The sequence below is a fragment of the Plecotus auritus genome (assembly GCF_963455305.1).
Source record: "Plecotus auritus genome assembly, chromosome: 6".
NCBI lineage: Eukaryota > Metazoa > Chordata > Mammalia > Chiroptera > Vespertilionidae > Plecotus > Plecotus auritus.
Window position 1 is genome coordinate 15455651 of NC_137773.1, and position 27812 is coordinate 15483462.

The window sequence follows — 27812 nt, forward strand, 5'->3', positions numbered from 1 at the left end:
TTTATCACCAAGCAACTGAGGGTTAGGTGAATGTGGGAAAGTAATTTTATTAACAATTTGAAGCTGTATTATGCAGTGATACAGTGTTAAATTAAATGTATCCCAATGTGGAGAAAAGGAAGATGGGGGCGTTGGTAAATGTCTGTACTCACTGCCTCCCACAACCATGTCAAAATTACAACTAAAATACAGAGCAACCATCATCCAGAACCACTGGAAAGCTGGATGAATGGAAGTCCTACAACTATAGAAGAAGAAAGAACACTGAGACTGGTAGGAGGTTCAGAGGCGCGAAATGGGCTGGCCTGGCAACCCCATGTGGCGCTTTTTTAATCCGGAGGGAGATCCTCTCTGTGGAGGATGCCTGGAGGAGCAAGGGGTCCCAGCCCCTGACCAGACCCCTAACCCAAAGTCCCAGAGCTGGGAAATGAAGTCCCTATGGGCAGTAAGAACTACAGGCTGTAAAAACCATTGCAGATTGGGGCTCAGTGACACAGAGGCTGCTGGAGACCCAGCTGTTCCTCTTAAAAGGCCATCACCATGAACTGAACTTACAAGGTCCTGCTTCCTCTGAGCTCTAGCACTAGGGCGAGGCTTTAGGCAACACAGACACCTATGAGGAGGAACTGGATTGTCTGGCATTGGGGCAGGAACTTGGGGGCGGCTTTCTCCCAGACAGAAGTGCTCATAGGGATCATGGTTCCTATGCTGGGACCTCAGCATTGCAGGGATGATTGGCAGCCATTTCTGTTTGCTCCACCCGGGTGATTCCCTAAGACCCCATCTCATCCAGTTTACAACCCCACCAAAGCTGTGTGCAGTGGCTTTTGAATATGAATAGCCTGTCCTTTCCCAGGCCTTGCTTCATAGGTGGGCCTCATCTGGGCACTTCCAAACCCGATACAAAGAGGAGGAATCTGCAGATCTCTTTGTAGCTCCTGCTGGGTGGCCTCAGGCAGTGGCTGACTTTGCACCTCCCTGGAGAACCAAGAGCCAGTGTACCCAGTGGTCAGTGTCAGACCATACCAGATTATAACTGTACACATCTATAAGTGACACACTCAAGGGGCAGACTCAGTGAGCACCAAAGCCCCACTGAAGCAAGTCCTGTTCCATAGGGGTGTCTCCTGAACAGCAGCTCTCCCACTGTAGTGGCAGCTGGTCCTCACCACCAATTGCCTTGGAGGTCAATTCCTCCCAGTGATACCAACAGCAATCAAGTCTCAACGACAACAAGATTGTGCTCACAGCCCACAAAGGGGTGCACCTAGAGTGCCCAGCTCAGGTGACTGGGGAGGTTGGGCCACTGGGACTGATAGAACACCTATTACACAAGGCCTCTCTACCAACTCAAGGAGACATAGCAGCTCTACCCAATACATAGAAACAAACACAGGGAAGCAGCCAAAATGCGGAGACAAAGAAACATGTCACAAATGAAAGAAATGGAAGAAAGCAAACTACTGGATATAGAGTTCAAAATCACAGTTACAAGGTTACTCAAGAATTTTCTAGGAACCTCCCCCCAAAATGGAAAAGGACCAGTCAGAAATTAAGCATAACTGACTGAAATAAAGAATAATATACAGGGATTCAACAGTAGACTAGAAGATTCTGAGAATCAAATCAATGATTTGAAATATGAGGAAGCAAAGAACACACAACCAGAAGAGCAGAAAGAAAAAAGAATCTAAAAATATGAAGATAGTATAAGGAGCCTCAGGGGAAACTTCAAGTGTACCAACATTTGCATTATGGGGGTGCCAGAAGAAGAGAGAGAGAGCAAGATATTGAAAACCTATTTGAAGAAATAATGATAGAAAACTTCCCCTACCTGGTGAAAGAAATAGACTTACAAGTGCAGGAAGCACACAGAGTCCCAAACAAGAGGAACCCAAAGAGGACCACAGCAAGATACATCATAATTGAAAGACCAAGGGCTAAAGACAAAGAGAGAATCTTAAAAGCAGCGAGAGAAAAACAGTTCAGTTAGTTACCTACAAGGGAATGCCCATACGACTGTCAGCTGATTTCTCAACAGAAACTGTGCAGGCCAGAAGGGAGTGGTAAGAAATATTCAAAGTAATGAATAGCAAGGACCTACAACCAAGATTACTCTACCCAGCAAAGCTATCATGAAGGGTCAGATAAAGAGCTTCACAGACAAGAAAAAGCTAAAGGAGTTCATTACCACCAAAGCAGTATTATATGAAATGTTGAAGGGTATTCTTTAAGAAGAGGAAGAAGAATAAAAAGAAAATGATAAAAATATAAACAACAAAATGGCAACGAATACATACCTATCAACAATTGAATCTAAAAATCAAAATAAACGAATAAGAAATCTAATGAACAAAATAAACTGGAGAATAAAATAGAGTCAGAAGCATGGAAATGGAACAGACTGATAACTCTCAGAGGGAAGGAGGTGGGAGCGGGAAGAGATTAAACAAAGATATTATATGTATATATGCATTACCTATGGACACAGGCAATAGGGTGGCGAAGGCCTGGGGCGGGACGGGAACTGGGTAGAAGGGGTTAATGGGGGGAAAAAGAAGGACATCTGCAATAATCTCAACAATAAAGATTTTTAAAAAAACCCACTAAAATAAACAAGTAAATAAATAAATAAAATGTATCCCAATGCAGAGCACTGCTCTACTAATAGCTGTGAGTTTTTCTTTGGCTCAGGTATTAACATGTAGATCTTCCAGGAAGCTGAGTTCTCAGGGAAACTTCCTAGTGATCATAAGCAAAATGTTTGTACACACATAACTAAAAACAGACAGAGACATCTTGGCTGGTGAGGTGGTTTGGGACTCCAGATTTTGAGAATCGGATGTAATTCTTCTTAGTTTAGGGAGATGGCTCTGTGGCTTAAGCCCACACATATGCTGGCGAACATTACTGTATGGGTGGGTGTACACCCTGGAGAGCACATGTTTTCTGCCTGCTGGTGGGAAGAAGGGTTTTCCCTGATTGATGAATCATCTCAGAGGAGACAGTGAGTGAATGAATTCATTGATCATACCTCCTCCACTTGTTTTCTACTGCTCATCTCTGGAACACTATATGCTGGGGCTGGAAGTTGTAAAATGAGGAGGGAAATACATACAAATCCGTATAGTTTTCTATATTTTAAATCAATAGTATTTCAATCTGCTAAAACGGCTGGGTTCCCCTCGTCATTGATTAGATTTCTTTTATTCTGAATTGAGGATGAATTGTGGTTGTCTTGATGACAGACACCCATCTCACACACGGATGCAAAGATGTGTGTCATAATGAGGCCACAGAGAAACATAGCTGCTTCCACTCAGTTTGGGTTGATCCTTAACAAACTATCTTGAAACTATCAGCCCAGAGAGGCGTTAGCTCCTGAAAACTTCTGGGCCCGCAGCAGTGGGGAAGTGGTCAAGAACTCAACTGTGATAATTTGTTCTCTGCTACTTGTTTCCATTCTTAACTCAAATCCTGCCTTTTTTTTTTCCTTCTTTTTTTTTTTTTTTTTACAGGCCATAGTGTATGAAGGCCAAGACAAGAACCCAGAAATGTGCCGAGTCTTGCTCACACACGAGATCATGTGCAGGTAAGAAATACCTTGTTCTCTCCCTTTAATTAGCAAAGAGAAGATGAATTTGTATCTCCAATCTAGGTGAACTCAGGTTTATTTTGGGGTATATATTTAATCTTCGATTAGACAATCTAAAAAGAACCTATGGACTTGAGTATTTGGCACTAAATTGTCAGGCATCAGAGTGGTTCTCAATTATTTATCAGAGCCCATCCTGTAAGATATACATTTCCATGTTGATATCTGCACTTTTAATGGGCACAAAGCAGTACCCTCCCCTTCTTCCTTTCAATCGAATAAAATACAATATAACCCTTTTAGTGTTAATATATGCACTCAACCACATTGCTAGTAAAATGAGTAAGAGTTCTATTGATGTTAGCAGAAGCCTCCGCTTGATAAGACTTAAGGTATACAGTGGTTCCCGCTTTTAATACTTCCACTTAAAAATAGAACGTCCATACATAGGTAGCATTCCTCCTTAAACTGAGCGTGGATTTTCTGTCATTCGCCCCCCGCCCCCGCCCCCGACTCTGATCTCTTAATCTTAGTTACCCAGTGTGTAACTATGACAGTGTAACTAATATTTCTGAGGGCTGGTGAGTTTTTGGAAGGATAGCAAAGAGGAGTCCCTGAAAACTATAAAAATTCATGTCACTTGCAAATGAGTGTCTTTATTTTTGCCTGATACCTGACTGAAGCTACATTTGAAAACAGGCCCCTGGACCACATTCAGTTCCCTGATCTCAGCCAGTCCTCCACATGTGGGAAAGCAGACCAGAGAAGGAACACTTTTTTTTAAAAAAAAATTTCTTTATAGATTAAAGTATTACATATGTGTCCTTATTCCCCCATTAGAGAATGAACACTTTTTAACTTGCAGTTTAGGATTTTTATTCTTCATAAAGTAACAGTGGTACTTGGCTCCCAGTATATTTTGAGTAGTTGGATGAAGCATGAAGATGCCACTATGCATCAGAGAAAGGCTACTAATTGCTTTGTTAGCCATTCAGGCTGGGCTCAAGCAGGCTTGGCCCCTGACTATTACTGACCAATCCTGTTAGGGCTTCAGCATGGGTGGGCTTTATTTGCTGCTCCTGGACTTGTAGTGAACTCAGTCTTAAAGCTCTAGTTGGAAATAAATTAGAAAGGGCTTAATGTATAAACATGTTTACTTACTGAAATCTCAAATATTAACTTCTTTATCTAGAATTATGTATATGTCTGAAAATTTCCTTTTTTCTTTTCCTTTAAAAAACATACTTCTAATATATTATTATAAAATATATAGGAGTGTCACAAGTTTTCACTTCAGTGATTTGTAAACCTTGTTAATTATTCCAAAAACAGGTTGCTTTTCTCTAACTTTAAAGCAGTAGCAAAATCCAAAAATATGGTCGTAAATTTCTTAGAAGATATTACTAGGCAAAAATCAGCATTATACTGCATACAATAATTGTATGATTAAAGCTGAGTTGCACTTTACAGAATTAAATGAGTAAAACCATTTTGAAAAGCCTTAAAAAATGACCTCCTTTGTATTACTATTTTTCAGACTGTATTTTAGCTTCCCACAATTAACATGTTATTAGAATGAATTATCAATGTTCTATTACATGTGATTCTAGCAAAATAGGAGACAGACAGGAAGATGGATCTCAACCAATAGGCCACCTAATATCTATATATCATAGATTTGCATCTCAGATCTGCACATGTTTGGACTCTGCTAGAAATAATTCTGTTCTTGAAATACTTAAAGATATATTATGCCTTTCACACACAAGCATACCCTCTATTAATGCAGTTTATATTTTTCTTGTTCTTAAAATTCATTGGTCCAAGGTATTTTATTATGCTGGTTGCTGTGCTTTACTGCTGGTGTTCTTTCTATTTTTCAGAAACATAAAAATAGCAAAAATAAAATTCTCAAGCCACTGAAGGCAAATGATGATGTTTGTACTGCATGGCTGATAGGGAAAAGCTATATTCAAAATGCCATCCTGTTAATGTTACAGATTACGGTTTTTCTGGCTGCCTATAGATGTGTAAGGGGTACTGTTTGTTTACCAGGCTGCCATGACCCTATTACACAAACCTGTCATCTATTGTGTGGCTAACAGTCTTTTAAATTGCAAATCAGATGCTCTTTAGGGGGCTTTAGGAAAAAAAAATCTCACTTTCCACACCATCCTATTTCTCTTGATTTCTTGCCTGTTGTAAGTGGAAGTTGGGATGTGCTGAATTTGCACCAGGGGTGCAAATGCAGGCTCAATTATAAGCATAAAATTAGAGTCTGTTCACCATTAATCAGCCTGGCTAATTGCTATGCACCACCATTAGCCATATGGTGTGAAAGACAGCTTGCTCTCCCCAAGATGAAATTTCTCCATTGCAGACATGAAATAGTGAGGGCCCTGGATTCTAAAATAGCATGTTTTAGATATTTAATTTCTAAACAACTTTCCGCTGTGCTTTCTATCAAGGCTAACAGCACAATAAAACTTTGCGTTTATGTCACAAAAACTGTATATTTATAGTACGTTGGAGCGATAGTAAAGGAGACAGAGAATTTACATCGACAGGAAAGGGTTTGGGATGGTTCTGTTTTGTTGCGGAAAAGGGGGAAAAAGAAAAAAAAAAGGAAAGAAAGACAGAAAAGAAATGAGATAAGAGAAAAGAAGGAAGTTTTGTCTCAGGTGGCTACAAATTTAAGAAATCCATTTTGTTCTGTTGTGAGGATAACTCCGTGGCATGAGTTGACTAAAGGACTTGCCACCATTGGATTACAATGATTGCTACTCTTTGAGACAAAACCTTGTTGACTTGGTGGCATAGAGTAGTGGCATAGAGCTCTTTCTGTGGAATTTTGGGAGAGTTTCTACATTTTTGGTAAATTAGAATCTATCATTACATTTTGATAATACCTGGTGGTTAAGGCCTTAAAATAATGTGGCCCCATGAAGGATTTTTTTTTAAAAACTGACCTCAACCAGTAGGCCACCTAATATCTATATATCATAGATTTGCATCCGTAAGAGATTTGATTTTAAGTGCATCTCAACATCCTGTATTTAAATGTGACTGGAAAACAGGAACTATACCTGGTGGTTGAACCAGCTCCCAACCTCCCAGGAAGGCTGAAGCAGGTTTTCTCTCCTTCCAGGTCACAGGATGGTTTCTCAGGCTGGGTGCTCTGTTGAGGCGAGCGATCATTTTCCATGATCAGTGCCTGGCTTTTTGTGGGGCCATGGCTTAGTTCTCAGGGTCAGCCGCTCCCTTGATCAGGCCTCTTCTTCTTTCTCTTTTGCTGGCTTATTCTGATTTTCCCTTCAGATCCCCACTTCAGCGTGATTTCTTCAGGAAAGCCTCCCTAGCCCTTGTCCTGAATTGTATCTCCTTGTTAGGCATTCTTATTCTATCCTGTGCTTTTCCCTCAAAGCACTCAGGGCATTGTAACTGTGGGTCCATGGCTTGGATTCCTTGCTGGACTAAGGACTTGCAGGCAGGGAAATTACTCAGTTCTCCTCTGAGCCTCAGTTGTTCCATGTGTGAAATGGGTGAAAAATATTACCTCATAGGTAGTTGTTAAGATTAAATGCTATAACCTATAAATGCTTATCATGGTACCTGCCATATAGAAAGTACTGAATGTCTATTGTTAGTATTTAGAGCAGTGGCAGTAATATTAGTATTAATATTAATAGAAGCAGAAGTAGTAGTTGAAGCCATAGCAGCAATATCCAGTGTCTAGCTAGATATCTGGCACATAGTTGTTCAGAGTGAAAGATTGATAAGAGAACTTTGAAAGGAAGTGAAGCATCCCTTGGTCTGGCCTGTGGGATCGAGCCAAAACCAGCTCTCCGACATCCCCCGAGGGGTCCCGCATTGCAAGAGGGCTCAGGCCAGGCCAATGGACCCCACCGGTGCTCGATTGGGGCCGGGGAGGGATGCGGGATGTTGGGTCGCTGGGGAGGGACCGTGGGAGGGCTCCAGGGCATGTCTGGTCCATCTTGCTCAGGCCCGATTGGCTGGACTCCAGCAGCAAACTCACCTACTGGTTGGAGCATCTTCCCCCTGGTGGACAGTGTATGTCATAGCCACTGGTTGACTGGCCTACTGTCTGCCCCCTGGTGGTCAGTGCATGTCATAGAGAGTGGTTGAGTGGCCATAGCATATCATTAGCATATTACACTTTGATTGGTTGAACGAACGACTGGATGACCGGACATTTAACATATTAGGTTTTTATTATATAGAATATCCTATCTAATTAAAGGGTAATATGCAAATTAACTGTCACTCCGTCATAAAGATGGTGGCACCCATAACCACAAGGTGGCGGCGCCTAGTTTTCTTAGCCCTGCCTGAGTCCCCCAGTCCCAGGGGGGCGGCCGCTGAGAGCGGGCAGCATGAGCGGCCTAGTGGAATGCTTGCTTCGTTGCTGTGCCCGGCTTGGGCTGGCCCCCCAGAGCTGGAGTGGACATGGACAGGGACAAGGGGGCCGGCCTGCAGCCTCCGCAGCTGAGTGCAGGCATGGAGAGGAGATGGCGGGAATGCCTCCTGCAGAAGCAGCGCAGATCCCTCCCGCCTCCCACGGAATCTGCGCAGGTCCCTCCTGGCTCCCGCGGAATGAACACGGGTCTCTCCCGCCTCCTGTGGAAGCAGCGCGGCTTCTGGTGGTGCACTGCGGTTCCCACTGGCTCTCGCAGAAGTGGCAGGCGGCCTACTGCATGCGATATCACGCGATGGGCTACTAGTATATCCTATCTAATAAAAGAGCAGTATGCAAATTGACTGTACCTCCATTACACCCACAAGCCACACCCACCAGCCAATCAGGAGCGAGTATGCAAATTAACCCAACCAAGATGGCTACAGCCACAGAGAGAGCAGGAGGCTTGGGTTGCCCCTGACAATGGAGGAAGCCAAGCTTTCCGAACACCCTGGCGGGCCCAGGCCTCCGCTCAAGGCTACAAAGTTTCAATTATAGAAGATAGATAAATCCCAGATACCAGGGCTCCGCTTGGGTTGCTGGGGGGGCGTGGCCAGCCTGCAAACCACCACAGGCCCCTCACCCAGGCTGCCTCATGCCCCAAGGGAATCCCCACCCTGATCTGGGACACCCTTCAGGGCAAACCAGCCAGCCCCCACCCATGCACCAGGCCTCTATCCAATCTAATCCTATATAATAAGAGGATAATATGCAAATTGACCATCACTCCAACACACAAGATGGTTGCCCCCAAGTGGTCAAAGATGACTGCCCCCATGTGGACACAAGATGGCCACCACAAGATGGCCAGCAGGGGAGGGCAGTTGGGAGGGACCAGGTCTGCAAGGGAGGGCAGTTGTGGGCGATCAGGCCAGCAGGGGAGGGCAGTTGGGAGGGACCAGGCCTGCAGGGGAGAGCAGTTGGGGGGGATCAGGCCTCAGGGGAGGGCAGTTAGGGGTGACCAGGCCTGCAGGGGAGGGCAGTTAGGAGAGACCAGGCTGGCAGAAAAGGGAAGTTGGGGGCGACCGGGCCTGCAGGGAAGGGCAGTTGGCGGGGACCTAGGCCTGCAGGGGAGAGCAGTTGGGGGGGATCAGGCCTGCAGGGGAGGGCAGTTAGGGGTGACCAGGCCTGCAGGGGAGTGGTTAGGGGGTGATCAGGCTGGCAGGCAGAAGCAGTTAGGGGCAATCAGGAAGGCAGACAGGTGAGCAGTTGGGAGCCAGCAGACCTGGACTGTGAGAGGGATCCCAGATTGGAGAGGGTGCAGGCTGGGCTGAGAGACACACCCCCCATGCACAAATTTCGTGCACCGGGCCTCTAGTATGTGTGTGTGTGTGTGTGTGTGTGTGTGTGTGTGTGTATGTGTATATATGAGTGGGGAAGAATGGAGGATATATATATCCTCCATTCTTCCCCACTCTTATTTCATAATGTACTTTGTTCATTCTAAATGTGGTGGTTAAGGATGTTTTCATTCATTCTTTTAGCCCCTACTGAGTGCAAAGCACTGTGGAATGCCGAGCCCAAAAGGACTGAGTCCTGTCGTAGGAGAGCTGACAGATTAGATGAGACTTGTGGGCAGAGTACCAGACTGCTCTGTAGAAAGAGTTGACTGTGATCAGAGCTGAGGCAAAGGATTGTGGCTCTTCAGAGAAGACAGGACATACTTGTAGGCAGGTAGTAGCCTCAGAAATGGGGAGGAGGGTGAGATAGGACAAGGATTTTAGAGGATGCATGAAGAAGTGTTTGGGCCCGTTTGTTGGTGGTCTAGATAGGATTTCTCTTTGGAGAGGTCTAAAGGTGGGTGGCCCTGTGACCTGGAGCTGGGAAGAGAGTCAGGGTGAAAGACAACCCACTTCAGAGGTCTCTTCCCAAAGGTGAGAGTTGAAGCTATGGGCTTAGAAGGGGTTGACAAGGGTGGGAGAAAAGAGAGCAAAGGGTCCTTGGATACATTCTTGGGGAATAATCACACATTAGCAAGGAGGGAGGGTGTGTTCAAGAATTAGGGAAAAGAACCTTGAGCATCCAGGCCTTAGAAAGAAAAGGAGGGTGTTTCAAAGATGTGGGCCATCCATGTAAGTGCTAGGGAGGCTCCACATGGGTATGGAGACTGAGAAAAACAGCAAAAAGGTCACTGGTGAACAAAGCCAGTTTTTATGGGGTTAAGGTGGCAAGAACTGGTGGAGACTTTGGCAAGGAGAGGGTTGGACAGCAAAGAAACTAACTCAAGATGGAGCAAGTCTTTTTTTTTTTTTTTTTAAGAGAATGGGAAAACTTGCCCTAACCAGTTTGGCTCAGTGGATAGAGCATTGGCCTGCGGACTTAAGGGTCCCAGGTTTGATTCTGGTCAAGGGCATGTACCTTGGTTGCAGGCACATCCCCAACAGGAGGTGTGCAGGAGGCAGCTGATCGATGTTTCTCTTCCATCGATGTTTCCAACTCTCTATCCCTCTCCCTTCCTCTCTGTAAAAAAATCAATAAAATATATTTAAAAAAAAAAGAATGGGAAAACTTGACAATGTATATAAACTGAGGGAAAGAATGAACTTATCCTCACAACCATTTATCAGACTCTTTGGGTAATTCCTATATCTCCCTCTCCAGCCACTTTGGATAAACAGGCAAGACATTTTACATTTTATTGCAAAGCTTAGAGATTGATATGGTGTTTTTCTCTAGTTGAGAGAGCCTCTACTTATCGGAAAAACTGCATGTTCCTAAGATGAGGATCTGCCGGTCCCGTGACTAGGAGACATCTAGCCATTTCTTGCCGTGATTTATGGAGCTGCGTGTCAGCTCACTGGAGATACACCACCTGTGTCAGGCTGCTATGGAAGAGACTCATAAGTTTGCCTTTCCCTGGGTGTGCAGAATTGTCCAGGAGACGCACGAGCCTGCTGGGGAAAGGGCTGCTGTTTTGAGTCCACAGTGTACTTATGGCATCAGGTGCTGGGTATCCTACTCCTGTGACAGGCCACATTGCTCTCCTGCCAGTTCGGTCGCAGGTTGAGAAGGGACGTGAAATAGTGGGAGTCCTGCCCTGTGACAAAACAAATTAGGCAACTCCAAGCCCTCCCACACGATAGATGTCTGCATTAGGGAGCCAATACCAGATCTGAGTCTGGCACAGTGCCTGCCACACAAGTAGGAGCCGGAGAAACACCTTTTAGACTAGATGAAGACGCATCCATCACACAGTAATGAGGATATAATTATTACTGAGAGTTCTTTCACTACCATGGTAACTTTTCCTTTGAAATGCTTTTGCATTTGTTGTCCCAACATACTATAGTGTTTCTTTCTGAGTCCTCTTCTGCCTTACACGTAAAGGAATCTGTGCTCTTTTCAGCCATCCTTGGTTGATGCCTGTCTTGTGTATGGTGGAGGTTGGTGCCACCTTTCTGGGTTCTTCTGAGTTCCATGGAAGAAACTAGGGGAGGTTCAGCTCAGAGCACAGAGGACTCTCGAGGGCAGGGAACAGTCATGGGAAGAAGGACAGGTCTTTGCTTGGCGCTCGGATTAGAATTAGGGAGCTACAGGGGGATCCATGTCAGCTCAGTCTAAGGGAAGACCTTCCTTCTCCCGCTGACAGTTGATTTTTCATTGGAAAGTAATAATGCAATACAAAGCAGAAGACTGAAAATGTTTTTAAATAAAATATACACCCTCCATTATTCCCCATTCCTATTTCCCTTGCTATAGGTTACAGCTTTGAGGTATTCATTTATTAAATATTTTCCGAGGGCCCAGAGTGTACTAGGCTCTGTCCTGGTTGCTGGGGATATAAAGGTGAATAAAAACGTCTAAGGTCCTGTCCTCATGGGGTTTATATTCTAGTGTGAGTGTCAGACAATAATGAAGAAGATAAATCAATATTAAATATAATGTGGGGAGTGCTAGGAAGAAAAGTGATGCAGAGTAAGGGGCTAGAGAGCTCTGGGTGGTCAGGGAAGCCTTTCTAAGGCAGTGACTTTGTGCAGAGATTTGAGTGACATGAGGGTGTGGACCATGCTTATGACATTCTCTCTGTCTATCTGTCTCTCTCTGTCTCTCTCTCCCCCTCGCTTCCCTCACCTCCTCACATTTTTCTCTCAGAAATTGGACCATACAGTACATACTATTTTGCAACTTATTTTTCTCTCTTTACAATATAATGTTGACTTCTTTTCATGATAATTCATAAAACCCACCTTCATTCATTTTTAATGCTGCACAGAACTCCATATATACATGTACATGTATATATTATATATATATATATATGTATACACACATACAGACACACACACACACACACACACACACAAATATATATTTAAAGTGGGCTCATACCATAGACACTATTTTGTCATCACCCCAGGAGCAGAGCAGAGCCCAGGTGTCTCATTTTGGGAAAACTATATGATGCAGTGACATGGCCTGGGAGATAGGAACCTGTTGGAATATTTTTCATCCTTTGCCTAAAGTTTTTTATAAGTGATAAGTGACCTCCAGCAGCCCCTTGATTCTGTTTTCTCTTCGTTCATTCCCCCATTTTAGTCCTATTCTGTCCTTCCTTCCGCACTCCTGTTCTTCGAATCTGCCTGCTCCACTGGGTCCCTTGGGGCACAGCACAGAGGGGATGGTTCTTATTTATGCTATTCTTCAAATCCTCTGGCTTCTCTCTAAGTCATTTTTATTTGGGACAGTGCTTAAGTCAAAGGACAAATCTCTGGCCTAGTGTGGCCCTCCCTTGGGGGAGGTGGTTTGGTGTATGGGGTGGGGTGATAGCAACCCCCTCTTTCCATCGGGAGTGCCTGCCCAGAGGGTCAGCGTGGCTCTCTTTATCTGTCACCTTTCCGCTTTCATGGGTTATATTCCATCACCCCGATACGTTATACTCATTCATGAAGTTAATCAATCCAATATTTGCGCTTCTCTGTTCTATTCTAGGTTTTATGCTGCTCCTTAGGTAATTAAAATTGACAGTTTTTTCCTTTAAGAAAAATATGGGTTAATGAGGGAGGGGTGTGCAAGGAGAAAGATAGCAACAAAAAAACCACACACACAAATATATACATGCAAGAATGGACTTTCATTGTGTTAAGTGCCCTGAAAGGAAAAACAGGACAGACCTAACTTTGATTAAGGGCAGATGTCAGGGCCAACCTCTCAGAGGAAAGAGCCTAGAGGCTGAAGTCTGAAGGGGGACCAGGGGCTGCCTAACTAGGGAGGGGTCGAAGGAGAGCAGAGCAGGTGGGAGGCCTGGCCTGACCTGGGCCTGGGATCAGACTGAGCGTGCCTATCAGAGAGATTGAAATTGGCCAGTGAGACTGCAGCTTGGCAAGTTGGAGAAGAGTGACAGGAGATTGGGAGGTGGTCTGGCATCCTGTCATGCCATAGATTTATTCTAAGTGTTGTGGGAAGGCATTAAAAGGTCCTGGGCAGTGAAGTGACACAGTCCCATTGACATTTTGAAAAGATCACTCAGGCTGTTACAGGGAGTAAAGAGTAGGCAGCAAGAGTAGGCCACTGGAGGAATCCAAGGACAAATGAAAGTGATTGGACCAGGGTGGTGGCAGTGGGGAGGGAGAGAATCAGGTAAGCTTGAGATGTAGATTCTACTCCACAATTATCATCATGCAAGTTGGAGGAGACTGGAGGGCGGGGGGAGGGGGAAGGAAGAGGACATTTAGTCTGGGCAGGACCTTGGTGAGGGCGTGGCCACTGGGGACTTGCATTGCCCACTCACTGTTTTGGAAAAAAAAGGAAAAAAAAAAGGAAAACAGGAGAATATAGGCCATCCCATTCATTGGTTTTCTCCGTGGATAAAGGGGGCTATGGGGCTCTGTAGATGGGCTGCTTTTGGAGAGTTGCTGCCTCTGAGGAGGAGGCAGGAGCCGGGAGTGACAGTGATGCTGAGCGCTTAGTAGGTCCAGTCATGGAGCCCGGCTTTACATCCTTACTGCATTGAATCTGCGCCTCCTCACTTAGGGGTGGGTACAATCATTGTTCCATTTTACAAATGAGGGAACTATGAGCTGTGAGGGGTAAGGCGACACAGGTAGTTCTGTCTGATTCCAGAGCCAGTGTTTTTAACCACTGTGCTCCTCTGCCCTTGAAATGTAGGCATAGAGGATCAGAGTTTAGGGAGGATGGAGTTGAGTTTTTAACTTACTTTTTTGCATTCAGCCCAACTACTGTACTTCTCATTCCTGTTCCTCATGTGTCTTATACATTGGGACACTTTAGGCCTTCTATCCCCAGAGCACCAGCACTGCAGAACTCAGGCCCGAAGGAAATAGTTCCCTCAGAATCAGACAGGCAAAAACTATAGGGGGTGGAGTGGTTTTTAGCTGGGGCTTTGACAAAGGAAATACAATTCTTAGTATTGCTTTCTGAACATATGGGAGACACAGAATTAGCACCAAATTTGGAAGCTGATTCTCTTCTCAGGGATATAGTTACAGCAAGGAAAGAGACTTCCCAACTTTGGGGAAAGACTCCCTATGCAGAAGTATATCTCTAGGTCCTGAAAGTGAAGTTCAATGTTTGATTCTCTCTGGCAGCTCTAAATTTAGGCTCTGTGATTCACTAAGTCAAGTGTGTGTGTGTGTGTGTGTGTGAGAGAGGGAGAGAGGGAGAGAGGGAGAGAGGGAGAGAGAGGGAGAGAGAGGGAGAGAGAGGGAGAGAGAGGGAGAGGGAGAGGGAGAGAGAGAGAGAGAGAGAGAGAGAGAGAGAGAGAGAGAGAGAGAGAGATCATGCATGTGTGCCTGTGTAAGAAAGTGGGAGCAAAGTGCATATTATTTGTGCATGGTAACGTATAACCCTTGGTTAACTTCCTCACCTCCTTGACTGATCAAATATTTGCTTTTATAGTGTGCCCTTGTGGACAGACAATGTTTTATTTGCAAACAAGTCTCAGGTGCATAGGTTTCCATTGATCATGGATAATTTTCAAAAACCATAATTTTTTACCCTTTAGAAGCATCTTAAGGTCACAGCTGGGGTGGGATTTGGATAGGGGTGCATTTCTTGCCCATGGCTGCTTTTTCTGATCTAATAAAGAGTGCCCACTGGCAGGGCTGTGATAGCCTTTCGACCAACTGTCCCTAGTGCTTCCAGAAAACTTAAGTGTTGGCCAGTGCAAGACACAAAAGCACAAGAGGGCATGCTGGTCTCCACGTTGTTTTATCCCGTTTCTTGGTTTGTCTTAATTATTGTGTCATGCTTTTATTGTCATGAAGATGGTTCAAAAGCAAGCACTTGCAGCTTTAGGATTTTAGAAAGCCTTGGTTGAAGAAAATGTCTCCCATAAAAGAGAAAGGAGGAGGAAAAAGAATCCATTTAATACAAAATGACTGGAGGGGGAGAAATCACTCATACCTCATTATTGATGCGTTCCACACAATTAGTGTGATCTTGAGGGAAGAACGTTTGAGCCACCCACAACCCTGAATATTCTCATTGGGTAGATGTAATAATAATGCATTTCACAGTGAACCCTTCCAATACCGTGGGCAGTGATGGGGAGACCCCATCTTAGGGCTGTCAGTCCTGGCTCCCAGAGAGTCCCTTTCTCTCCTTCTTTGTGCAGGGAGAGGTTAAGCCTGGCCATTAACCCATAGGTGACCCAAATAGAATTTTCTGTCCCAGGGATCCATTGATTGCCAGGTATGGCTTTGTGGTAATTCTAGCATTTGCAACCCAGCAATTTGAACCTTCTGTCTGCCTAAATGATGATTTTACATTGTAATGGTTGTACTAAATCCTTTCGCTTTTGCTCCATAGCCGCTGTTGTGACAAGAAAAGCTGTGGCAACCGAAATGAGACTCCCTCAGATCCAGTGATAATTGACAGGTAGGGACCACTCTACTTTCACTGGATTCTTATTCCTCATTATAATGAAACACCTGCCTTGTGTCGCTCATGGGCGAGGGTTAGGAATGCATGTGGCCGAAATTTGCCTGTTGGTCATGACTTAATCCGCGCAGAGCTATTGCGATTCATGGGAAAGCCATATGGAATGTTCTTTGGAGGCCTGTTTTCTTGGATTGCTCCGGTTTTGTGTCTGATTCATGCTCCTAAAGGAATATTTTTTTTTTCCTGACTTTCAGTAGCTCAGTCCTCACGCTGTGCCAGGAAGCTTCAGAAATAAAATAATAATAGTTTGTGATTTATGAAATGTGGTTGGGTGCTTATAAATATTTAACTTTTATTTGAAAAATGTTTGAATCATTATCACTTTTAGCTACAGTAGTTCTGTTGGATGTAATCCATCTACATTTTAAGGTTTTATTTATGCATAAAAGCAGTTTTAAAGAGATCTGCGAACCAAGATTTTCCTACTGTTATTTCCTAGGTTTGATTGTAGCTTATACTGTATCGTAAGTTGATTAATTTATCCTGCTTGTCTTAATTATCGTGTTTTTAAACAGATCCATATTACTAATCTGACATGACCGAGTAAATCACTGTGGAACGATAAATCTGTTTTAGTTGTTCGGTGCAATTTGAAGCCAGTCTGTGCACATATTATGCAAAGCCACATTCCAAATATTCATTTTACATTTTAATTATTGAAATTCATTGTATGGAAACATGTATGATAAACCATTTGTTACATAGCACTACTCATTGAGAGTTAAATGGCCTGGAAGGTTTATAGATGCTGTTGGTTGTCAGCTAGGAAAAGAGCTAGCACCCTCCATTAGCCGGAAAAGAGTCTTGCAAGCAAGACTGACCAATCCCTCATTGAAGGAACCTACAGCTGAACAAAAGTCTTGCTTTTGGAGTTTGATAATATTGTTTTTTGACAATGCTCCCCTCCCCCCCACTTCTCTGTCTTCCTAATTCTTTTTATCATTTAGGGACTTGCCTAATCATTTTTCAGTGAACTGGAAAGTGTTTGCTTCATCATAATTTATGACAAAACATTGGTTGTTGATTTTGACATATGTGGTTCTTCAGGCTTAAGCCCAATTTTGTTTATTTTATTTTATTTTATTTTTAAGCCCAATTTTGATTGCCAAGTAGCTTCCTAAAGCTCACATTTCAATTGGATATTTTACTTAAATATTTCTCACTAATGTTCACTAACAACATACACTTTTGCCCGATAAATAAGTATGAATATACTTGATTCAAAGGTAACACAGGTAATGTTTGCGGTGTAGTGAGGTAGTGTGCTGTCTATAGAATTAGAATGACATGTTTATCTGAGACCACAGGCCTGCCATTCATATAATATTTTTTTCTGCAATAGAAGATAAATATTCAAATAATATAAAACAATAAGTATCACCTTTGTGCTGTTTGTTTCATTTAAGTACACCTCTTCAAAATACCACTTCTTATTTTAAGTTTTTCTTACTCAGCCATTAAAAAGAAAGTGTTCTGATCAAAGGACCAGCCCAGATCGTCCCCCCAAATTTGAAACTCTACGCATTTAGTTCTGCTACCCAGTTCCTTTTGGTTTAGATGATGACAAGAACTTACCTTGCCACACTCAATGAAAACACTTTTTTTGCTTGTGAATGGGTTAAGCTTTTAAGTTCTTCGTTTGGTTTTAAGCCGTGACTCTGATATAGAAGGTTGATAGGACTGTGGTTTGAATAACATTTGATTTTGACCTGTTCCTGTGGGTTGCAATGGCATAAGAAACTTGACTCAGCAGCGCTGTAATTAGCCCGGCCCGTGTTTTTGAAACAGGATTGTGTTACCTGGATTGCATTAGTGTGGCTTCTATTGTTGCCGCTTTGCATCTGTCCCAGTAGGGTACTTAAAACCTTTTCTTGGCTGGGGTAGTTCAAACAATTTAGGCAAAATAAGTATGCACTTTATACTGTTGGTGGCTTTTGAGATATTACTCAGGACATTTATCCTTTTCATTTTTTTTTTTTTCCTTTTCGGTCTGACAAAGTAGAAAACTGTGTGTAGCCAGTGTTGGTCTCTTAAGAGAGGAGAATTTTACAAACAGCTGAAACTCAGTGCATCTGCACAAGTCCAGCGTGTGTTTATTTGCTGACTGTTGCCACTGTCTCCTGTGAACTATCTTTTTAAGCAGTGATGCCAGCTGATATGCAAAAACCCATTTAACTATCCTTTATTTGCCAAAGGCTTTTAAAGCTCCAGTCTTGTCTATGCTGATATGTGAAACTTCCATTTTTAACGACGAGAGAAGAGAATAACAGTAAGAAAAGAACTCACACAAGGAAGGGCAAAATAGAAAAGATTTTTCAATTCCATACAATTGCTGCAAAGGAAAAAAAAATGAAGGCAACTGTGTTTGAATTTCATAGTTTCCAATTTGATTCTATATTACTGATTGCATAATATCCGTGTTACATGCTTAGGGTTTGATTTGTTTTCAGATTTATGGATGTGAATCCCTGCATATTTTGGAAAAGTAGGTTATGGGGCCTGCATTCAGTAGCAGTAGTAACTGTTTTTTTTACAAGATGCACACAGTATGTAATTATAGAGCTGAGGGTAGGCAATCGTTGTGTTAGGATTTAGCATAGTTTTAACACACAGTTACCTTTTGGGCACCAATACTTTTTAGCTCCCTTTGCTTGTCCTTCGGATTTTGGAAGAACACTGCTAAAAAAAAGACTTTAAGCAGTGGTTATGCAGGAAAACTATTTATAGGGTAGATAGAAGAGGCTCTCTAGTCATACGGCAATGGTGCAGGGTAAGCTATTTCTGTGTTAAATTTTGGCTGTATTATTTGCCACCAGTGATTTGGGGACATCAGCTTGGCATAGTCTATCCAAAAAGTGGAATTAACAAAATCAGCAGTAGCACACTATGAGGTAGAAAATGACTCCTTTTACAATTGTGACAATTTGTCGAGTCACTTCGAAAAGCTTTTTGGAAAATTCTCTGCAAACGTAGGAAGTGTGCATCTGTAGTTGACTGCCAGGTTATATTTTATATTTCTGCCTGATACCAAATGGCTTGTTGAAGAATGATAAAACCCAGGCTGTGCCTAATGATCCAGATATTTGGGCTGTGTAGACATGGAAAAAGTCAAATGTGTTATGTTTAATAGCTGATGACCAGGAACTAATAATAGCAAATTTCATTATTGTTGAGGTAAAGGGCTATGTATAGTAATTATTGTTAAGTAAAAAGCAAAACAATGATTTGCAGTTATTGAATTACAGTGGAGATTGACTTAACGTATTCACACAGTAACTCATATTTGAATTTAAAAGGTTTGCAATAAAATTCATGTTTAGAAATTGAATAAATCGTAGTTTTATTACCACATTGGATATCCTTGTGTCCTAACCTTTTTCCTTGGAGTTATCTAAGTTCAATAAATAAAACCTCATTAGACTATTCCCATTTCAACGAGTTTATTAAATTTTGCAGGAGTAATTATCATAAGCTGTGCTAATTTTTCTGGAAGACTAATGAGGGAGATTTTTAATTAGGTTTACTTTGTAAGAATCAGAAAAGATGATAATGACAAAAGTCACATAGGGTAGTCTGAATTGGGAACCCAGTTTTTCTGAATCTGTAAAAAAAAGCTTCAATTTTTTAGATGGAAACTTCTTTATAAATGCTTGAACTGAATACATGAAATGTGCAGAATGTCATTTTGTATCTAGTTGTTAGGATTACCATCCATTCTTGATTTGCTTCACAAAACTTTATTTTCCTACCCTCGACTCACTAAACTATCTTTAAGCAGTGACATGGATGAATACAGATGGTCTTACAAAAACGTTTCTTTCTCCAAATTATACTGCAGGATTCCTTACACATGGAGCCCTAAAATTTCTCGCCAGGTTTGTGTCACTTAAGCAGGATAGGGGATGACTCAATATTTGTGTTTTTTTTTTTTTCAAATTTATTCTATCAGAGTGCTTGATAGAATAGTTAGGCCACTAAATAAAAGGAAAAAATAAGGGCTTAGTTCTTTCTTTCCTTGTACTGTGGATCTTGAGCAGTTAATAGTGAATTTTTGAAAACAGAAATAATACAAGATGAAATTCTTCCTCAAATTATATTCTCCTGTCTCATGTGAATTTAGACGTAGCCCTTTCGGGATATGTAGCTCAAGCAACCTGCAAAGTTTTGAGTTCCTCAGAACCAATATTTAAAGCATGGATTTTTAAAGCCTGTCAATTAAGATTTTAGGCTTGCACATTGTAACCTTAACAGATTTGTCTTTATTTTCCATTTATACAAATTCTTGTATCTATGTTTGAGATGAAAGCTTTGACATGTAACATAAAAAATGCATACTGATTTCATAGAGTGAGAAGCCTAGTCTGTTTGGAATTACTCAAGGGTCTCCTAAAAAGAAAAAAAAGCATAAAATAAATATATATATATTTTTAAAGATCTTCCATATCTAGATCACTTTCATTTAGGTAACATTAATTGGGTATGTCTTATGTTTATTGGTTGAAAAAATGTTCAGGAGTGAAAACATTAGGATGCTTATTTTACCTGTTGATTTTACAGGATGTAAATCACCTGAATAGAAAAGCTTAACCATGTCAGGGTTGATGAAAGAACCGATTTTATTTACGATATATTCTTCATCTAAGAGATATAAATATTGTGATAGGACATTTCATAAAGTGCAGTGTTATCACCAAGCTAATTTCTTGATTAAATTGATCCCGATACATTTATATAACACGTATATTCATTTGTATAATAAGAAATAATATTAAAACTTTAGAATTAGCATATAATTGTGTGTTTTTTTCCAGCCATTGAGCAGGGTGGGGTATATCCTAATTTCTAAATTCACAATCGTGAGGTTGTGAAGGCATCTGGGCCCCTCAACAATAAATGACTTCCTTCTGTCTTTTATTAACAGAGGTAAACCCCCAAAGCCATTAAATTTTTTTTTTATCTTCTGTAAAAATAGTCTTCAACTAACATGAATATAAACATATACTTTTATTTAAGTTGCAAATGAGGCTTTCAGACAGAATTTCTTGGTTTCATTTAATTGACCTTTCAACTCTTAATATTTTGGTCTTTATCCAGTTTTTAGAAGGACCAACCACTAAACATAATCCCTCCGTAAGATATACAAACGACTTGTTTGGGGTGTGAAAAACCAGAGGTGTACCTGCATTTCTTGGAGTTCTGATAAGCCTTTATACCACCCGATTTCCTAACCTGGAATGCTGGGTTAAAGTAAAAGGAGGAGGAATTCACCTTTAAACTCGCCCCAGGCAGGATAATTGCTGTCCTCTTGGCAGGTTTGGGAGGTTGCATTTTTGTAAAAGCGACAAGCCAGCATCTACACCGAGCATGAATTTACGGATGTTTATTAAGTCTAGCATATTTAAACATTTGTTTTCTCAGTGGGAAATTCATATGCGATTATTAGGAATGAGACTTATGTGAGAGAGTATCATTCTAAATTTTATCACATATCAGATAATACCATTCTGAATATGAGATGAGCCCTGTACATTTCACTGCAGTTTGCTTCCGTGTTAAGAAAATAACGAATACAATAAGCTAATAGCAGCCTATATCCCATTTGCTACCAGCTATTCCCAAATACACAACCAGGATACATTAAAATGCATTTCAAATATGCTGACAATATATCATAATGCAAAGCACTTTTACATGGTATAATGCTACTGCAGACACTGTATAATGAACAACAGTGGTTTTCCTGTAAAGGAAATAATGGCAGCCACTTCCAAGAAATGTATTTAACGGAGATTCAGAGAATCAGCAGTGGATATGTGTAACTGGCCTGGGTGTCAGCTCATGGTGTGGGTTTTTCTTAACCCTATGTCATCATAACGTTGCTCTTGTAATGGTTGTAGAAAAATACAGAAAAGCAGTACAAAGTCCCCTGTGTGTCATCTGGCAACTTTGCACCGTCAGTTTGTGATGAGAATATATCACTGTATTAAATATGCTTTTACTTTTCTAATAGAAGTTGCTTAGAATGAAAATAAAACCACACTCCTCTTCAAGTTCAGCTCTTCATTGATGAATTTCACTCATATATCCCTACTTCCAGCACCTGACCAAACTCTTTAATAAAAACTGACCAGGTTTTTAAAACTCTATTTAGAGGTTCCTGCATATAAAGAGATAGTATTTTGGCCATTTTAAATTGAGGCAGTATTTGAAATAGACAACTAATTCTTCTTTCCCTCCCCTGCCCACAGCCCATCCCTCTCCATACAAACTGTGTAACTATATACAGTCCCGGACAATATAAAAGTGACCTAAATACTCCAATTGCAGTCAATGAAATATGGTGAACAGTGCAGGTTTGTCTTTGGTTGCTCGCTGCCTTTAAAGGTGTGGGTAGATGAAGATAAATCTCCCTCCCAAACTCTTTCTCCAGTTACAAGCCTTTGTCCAGAAGCAAATGAAGGTTTTAACGTTACAGTACTTATTGTAATAGAATTTTAATTGCCTTAAGTGTGAAGCTGAGTGCATGTGTGTTTGTGTATATGTGTTCTTCATGGGGAGGAGAGTCAAGACAACCCTCCCCCACTCACACTCGTCAACAAAACTGCATATGTCCATGGGACGTGGTGGTCATATATGGTAAATGACACAAACTTAGTGAAATAGATTGTGAGGAAGGGAAGGCCTTTGGCGTTTGATCCACATAATCTGAACTCCACTTTCAGTAGGGGTAGAGTGGTCTTCAGTGTGCTTTAGGGATTTTTGTTATTGAAGGTGAAGTGCTTGGTCTTCCAAACCCTACTCGTAAAGACTTAACTAGACAAGCTAGCAAGTTATAAAGCTGGATCCCACACAATAGCCTCCAAAATGGCCCTCGGTAACTATACCATCCCGCTCACTGTTTGAGGCACAATAGTTTGGTAATATAATATAAAGTATTAGTGTTGGCCAACACATCTTTAATAAGATATTGTCCGTGCCTTTGCCATATGCTACAGAGCAGCCTCTCACTCGGTGGGCCTTTTGATTCCTCTCAATAAGATTATTTCAAATGCTCTAATCCTGAATCATTGACATGAATACAAAAGCCTAGTGACATCTAATAGATGCCTCTTAGCTTTGCTTTTCCTCTTGTTCCTTCCCTTTTTCTTGTCTTTTTACCTGACAAAAAGCTTATAGACACTTGGGCTGCTCGGTCTCTCAGTAGCAGCATGGGGGGCTCCTCATGAAATATAAAGGAGGAAAAAGGACTGACAGAGGCCCGATAAGCTACAGAGTGAAGGGCCATAGATTAAAAGTAAATGCCAGTAAATCCTACCCTGTACACTTACTTGTTCTTCTATTGTTTTCTTTAACACTTTCGGGTCCAGGTCAGACGGGGGAAAAAAGAGAAAATGATAATCACATAGTGCCTAGGCATTTTTTAAGCTGGACACGGTTACTATACATATTGTATGGGGTTTGGGTAAGATTTTCAAATTTCAGTTCATGTAAAGGTTGTGGTGATAACTTTTCTCATGCTCAGAGGTTCCCTTATCTACCTTTCCAAAGAAATCATGATTTGACTAAAGCTTTGTTTTTTTGTTTTTTTACTCTGTCTTAGATCAGACAACCATGCTACTTGCAACTTATTTGTTATTGTTCCACAGATAAACTGGGATTTCCCCCAATTTTTTAATATGCTTCCCATTCATTAGTGTTTTGATTTGTTAGTAATATCTAAAAATAGCATTTTAAAAATAGTCTTGAATGCACTATTGATTGAAGTCCCTCACAAAATGGAAAGGTAGTTTGAAGAACATTGGACCTACATCAGGTTTGGTTACTGTCACATGTAAACACACACACACAACACAAAGACAAAAACAAAGATGAAAAATGAGAAGTCTCTTTTTATTAATTAGAACGTATTTTAGAAAAGAAAGTTGGCTAAGAGTTAACCTGGTTATCTTTGAAGCTATTACAATGTAAAAAACCCATGTTTCTCTATACGATCTTGGTGTTATCTTAAAGGTAGATTCTAATCTCAGAATATCTTTAAAAAACGGAGTCCTTCTTTCTGTGGCGATGGGAGTGGGAGTGTCTAGTTCTGGCCCCCGGCGTAAGTTCTCTGGCCAGCATCAGAATCCTGACCCTATGAGCACCTGAAAGCAAAAGCAAACCCCTAACCTTTGTGGATTAATAGTAACTTATGTCTGAATGATACTTGCAAAGTGACAAAGCAGGTGGTTAGGAACTTCATTGCCTAGCTCTCAGCCTGATCTTTTTCCTTCCTCAATTGCCCAGTAAAAAAAAAATTACTGTTTTCAGTATTTCATAATAGTCTCATTTTTTTTTCTTGGTGTTCACAATTCATACTTTCCATGTATGACTCTAAACTTCTTTACCTAAGCAGTTTTCTTAGTAGATCCTGCACTTAACTTTTGGGATTAAAAAAATAATAATGTGACATATAAATTGTTGAACCCATTGCTGGAGCAGTGTTTGAGTTCTGGTGTCCTCATTCAATTTGATGAGTGAACCACTACGTTTTGTGTGGAAAAAGCAGGCTACTCTCCTACTTTTTCCAATGAGAAATCTAGGAGAAGGCAGAATATTATGGAAAAGACATAGATTTTGGAGTCCATCATTTGTGGGATCAAATCCCTCCACTGCTACTTACCAGCACCTCTGCCTTAGGGGGCATCTCAGTTTTCCCATCTTTAAAATGGGAAACATCTTTCTATTTTGAAGAGTTGCAAGGGTTAAAATACCTAGCACTGGGCGTGGTACCTTGTGGGTACTTGAAATCAGATAGCTCTTGCAATTTGAATATATTTCATGTGGATTGTTAGTCTTAATGTGATGATTGCCATGGATCTTTCTTATAAGCAAAACTAACTCACCAAAGTTTATCATGGTAGCTAACCTCCTTGGATGAAGAGGCACTCAGTTTACTTTTTCCATAAATATTTACTGATCTTCTACTATATGCCGTGCACTGTTTTTAGGGTTGGAGATATAACATGGTTCCTGCCCTCAGGGAGCTTTCAGTGCCTCAGAGTTGAAAAAAAAAATTTTGGAAGAGTGAGTGTAAACAAAGAATATCTTGATAAAAAAAAAAAGAAATAGAGGAATGCTATTTTAAGTACGGATCATGATGCAGAGGAGAAAAATCCCTGGGCTATTACTCTTATCCCTGGGTTATTGAACTTGGGCAAACTCATGGCTTTATTGCACTCCTCCGAGGCAGTCTACACAGTGGTTAAGACCCACAGGCTGTGGAGTCAGACGATGTTGGGTCAAATTCAGCTCTTCCAGTGTTAACTGTGGGGCTGCAAGCAGATCATTTAACTTCCTTAAACACCAGTTTCTTCATTTTTAAGGCCAGAATAAGAGTAGAAGCTCCTCTTTTATAGGGTTATGGTGAAAAAAAAATGCATGGAGAGTACTTAGCACAGTGCCTGGCACATAAATCATATTCAGTAGAAGGTGGCTATTATTTTTTAAAATAAGGGCTGGAATGAAGAGATCTCTGAGGCTCTTTCCAGCTATGAAATTCCAATTTTAGTTCCCTGTGGTATTCCTGAGGCAGATAAACTCGTTAGGAGGTAGACTGTGAGCCCCAGAGGGCAGTGATTCATGTGTGCTGGTTGTTGTTGTATCCCCAGCACACAGCACAGTGCCTCGCTCCTGTGCAAGATGAGTATGTTTTTGTGAAATGGAAGAAAGAATGAAAGAAGCTAGAAATGCAGTTTGTTGAATCTGGTGGTCTCATCTCTCTGGGTAAAGACAGGCTTGTTAAAGCTACACAATAAAGTGAGAAGGCACTGCCATTAAAGAATGATGAGAAACAGAAAATGTGAGATAAAGATATTAAATTTGTTACACTTAAAAATGTTAATCTTCACACAATTACCATGCAAATCCCCTGGTTGCCTAACTGTTTAATTGATCAAGTAAATCACAGAAGAGACAAGTAAGAGAAAAACCCTGCTGTTGACATTCTCACAAAGCATATTTCCAAGAATATATTCTGGTAACTAGTATGTGTATTACAGACAACGTGAATTAAAAGGCACGTGTACACACACACACACACACACACACAAACACACACACACACACACACACACACACACAGCATCCTCTGTAAGCAAGCAGATTTCAGACAGTTTGGGGAGAGCTTTATTTTTATGGCAACTTGGTCATCTCCCATTATGATACCAAACGTGGAATCAGCATTAGGGTAACAGATGTTTTAGCAGTGCCTTTATTTTACATAATGTTAGAAGACTTAAGTTACCATTTTTTCTTTTAAAAGAAAAACTATATAGGTATATTTTGACATGCCTCTCATGATTTAAAGGGTCAATGAATTCTCTCTCTCTGTCTCTCTCTCCTTCTCTCTCTTCTTCCTACCCTCTCTCCCTCCCTCCCTCCCTCCCGAAACACCCTTCTCCCCCCACCCCAATCCCATCATGTGCCTGGTTGACTCTGAAAAAAGAGGCTTGGAGTTGCCCACAGGGCATCTCTTTTCCCAGCCTCCTCCAAGGCCACCTGGGCAGATGGGAGCTTGCCTCCTGTCCTTAGGACACAAAATCCAATCAGGCTCTGAGGCTTGCTAGTCTCTCTGACCTTCCAGCTGGGAAAGAGGAGGAGAAGCAGAGACCGCTCACATTTAATAGGCTTCATCTCTGCGGCTTAAGGGGGCTCCTGCCTCTACTGGAGGAAGGAAGTTCTCTCTCATTTTCCAGATAAGGTGTCGCTCATGAGGGCAGTGTGCTGAACTAATCAGGTTAATTGAGAGGCCTCAAATCATCCTCATTGAGGCCAGCTCTTCTTCCTGTTAAAGGCAGATAGTGCAGACAGACAGATGACACATACTGTAGTTTTCTCCCCCAAAGCCCATGAAATCTGCAGGGGTGCAGGTCATATAGGTTTAGCCAAGTGTCATTCAGGCTATTTGAGCATGGGTTCTTACAGAACAGGGTAGCATTAAAACAAAAACAAAACACAGTGCCTTTGAGCATCCAGTATCTTCTTTGCTTTTGCTTAGTGTTACAATAGCCTCAGTATTTCAGATCAGCCTGGAATGACTGTCAGTTAAAGGATCCAGATAGATTCCTCCTTGGCTATTTTATTTAAGATCAAAACTTAAGAAATCTCACTGTGATGTGTCATCAGTAACAAGGAATTTCTCAGGCTGTGTTTCGGTTCCTCAGCATCCAAACTGGACGTGGGGGTCCAAGCCAGACACCACGGTGCTGTAGCCCTGATTAATGGCACCTCTGGCCTCCCCTGGAGACCCCCTCCCCCCACAATGAAGAAGAAAACAGAGCTGGTTCAACTGAATCCCATGAAGGGTGGGGGTTCCTCCTCCCTCTTCTGCACTCGGAATGATTTGTCATAGTCTAATTTTAAACGCTATCATTGACTATTCTTTCCTTCGACCCCACCTCTTCCCCCCCCCCTTTTTTTCTTGGAAGTTCCAGGAATGACTTTAATTATCTCCACAATCAAATTCTCATTGCTGCCTCTGTGAAAGTGTGTAGTCATAGATCGCAGGGATTATTTTCTTTAGCACTTGGGGATAGAGAAACCGGTTGTTTCAAAATGAGAACCAGCTGGTTCCACAGAGCCCTCTTTAATGGGGAGCCACTTTGTACACAAACCTTGGCTCAGGTCAGTCATTACGCCAAGCCCCAAATCAGCAGTGTTTGGTCTAGCACCCTTTATTAAATGTCGAGTGAGGAGTGATTTAGCCGATATGATAATAATACTAATAATTAAAAAAAACCCACATACCCTGCATCTTCAGTTTTGCCTCTGCCAAGTACTTGGGTTTATAAGGAACATTTCTCA

The 27812-nt window shown here is 41.7% G+C and overlaps 1 protein-coding gene across 9 annotated transcripts in view; it reads left to right on the plus strand.

Annotated features, from left to right (window-relative positions):
• The window catches only part of EBF1 (EBF transcription factor 1), a 389962-nt gene that overhangs the window by 13534 nt on the left and 348616 nt on the right, over positions 1-27812 (plus strand). For all 9 annotated transcript variants that reach the window (XM_080671574.1, XM_080671573.1, XM_080671571.1 and 6 more), the window contains exons 5-6: positions 3519-3592; positions 15840-15908. In XM_080671574.1, coding sequence (XP_080527700.1) covers positions 3519-3592; positions 15840-15908 — 143 coding nt within the window. The remainder of the gene's footprint in view (positions 1-3518; positions 3593-15839; positions 15909-27812) is intronic.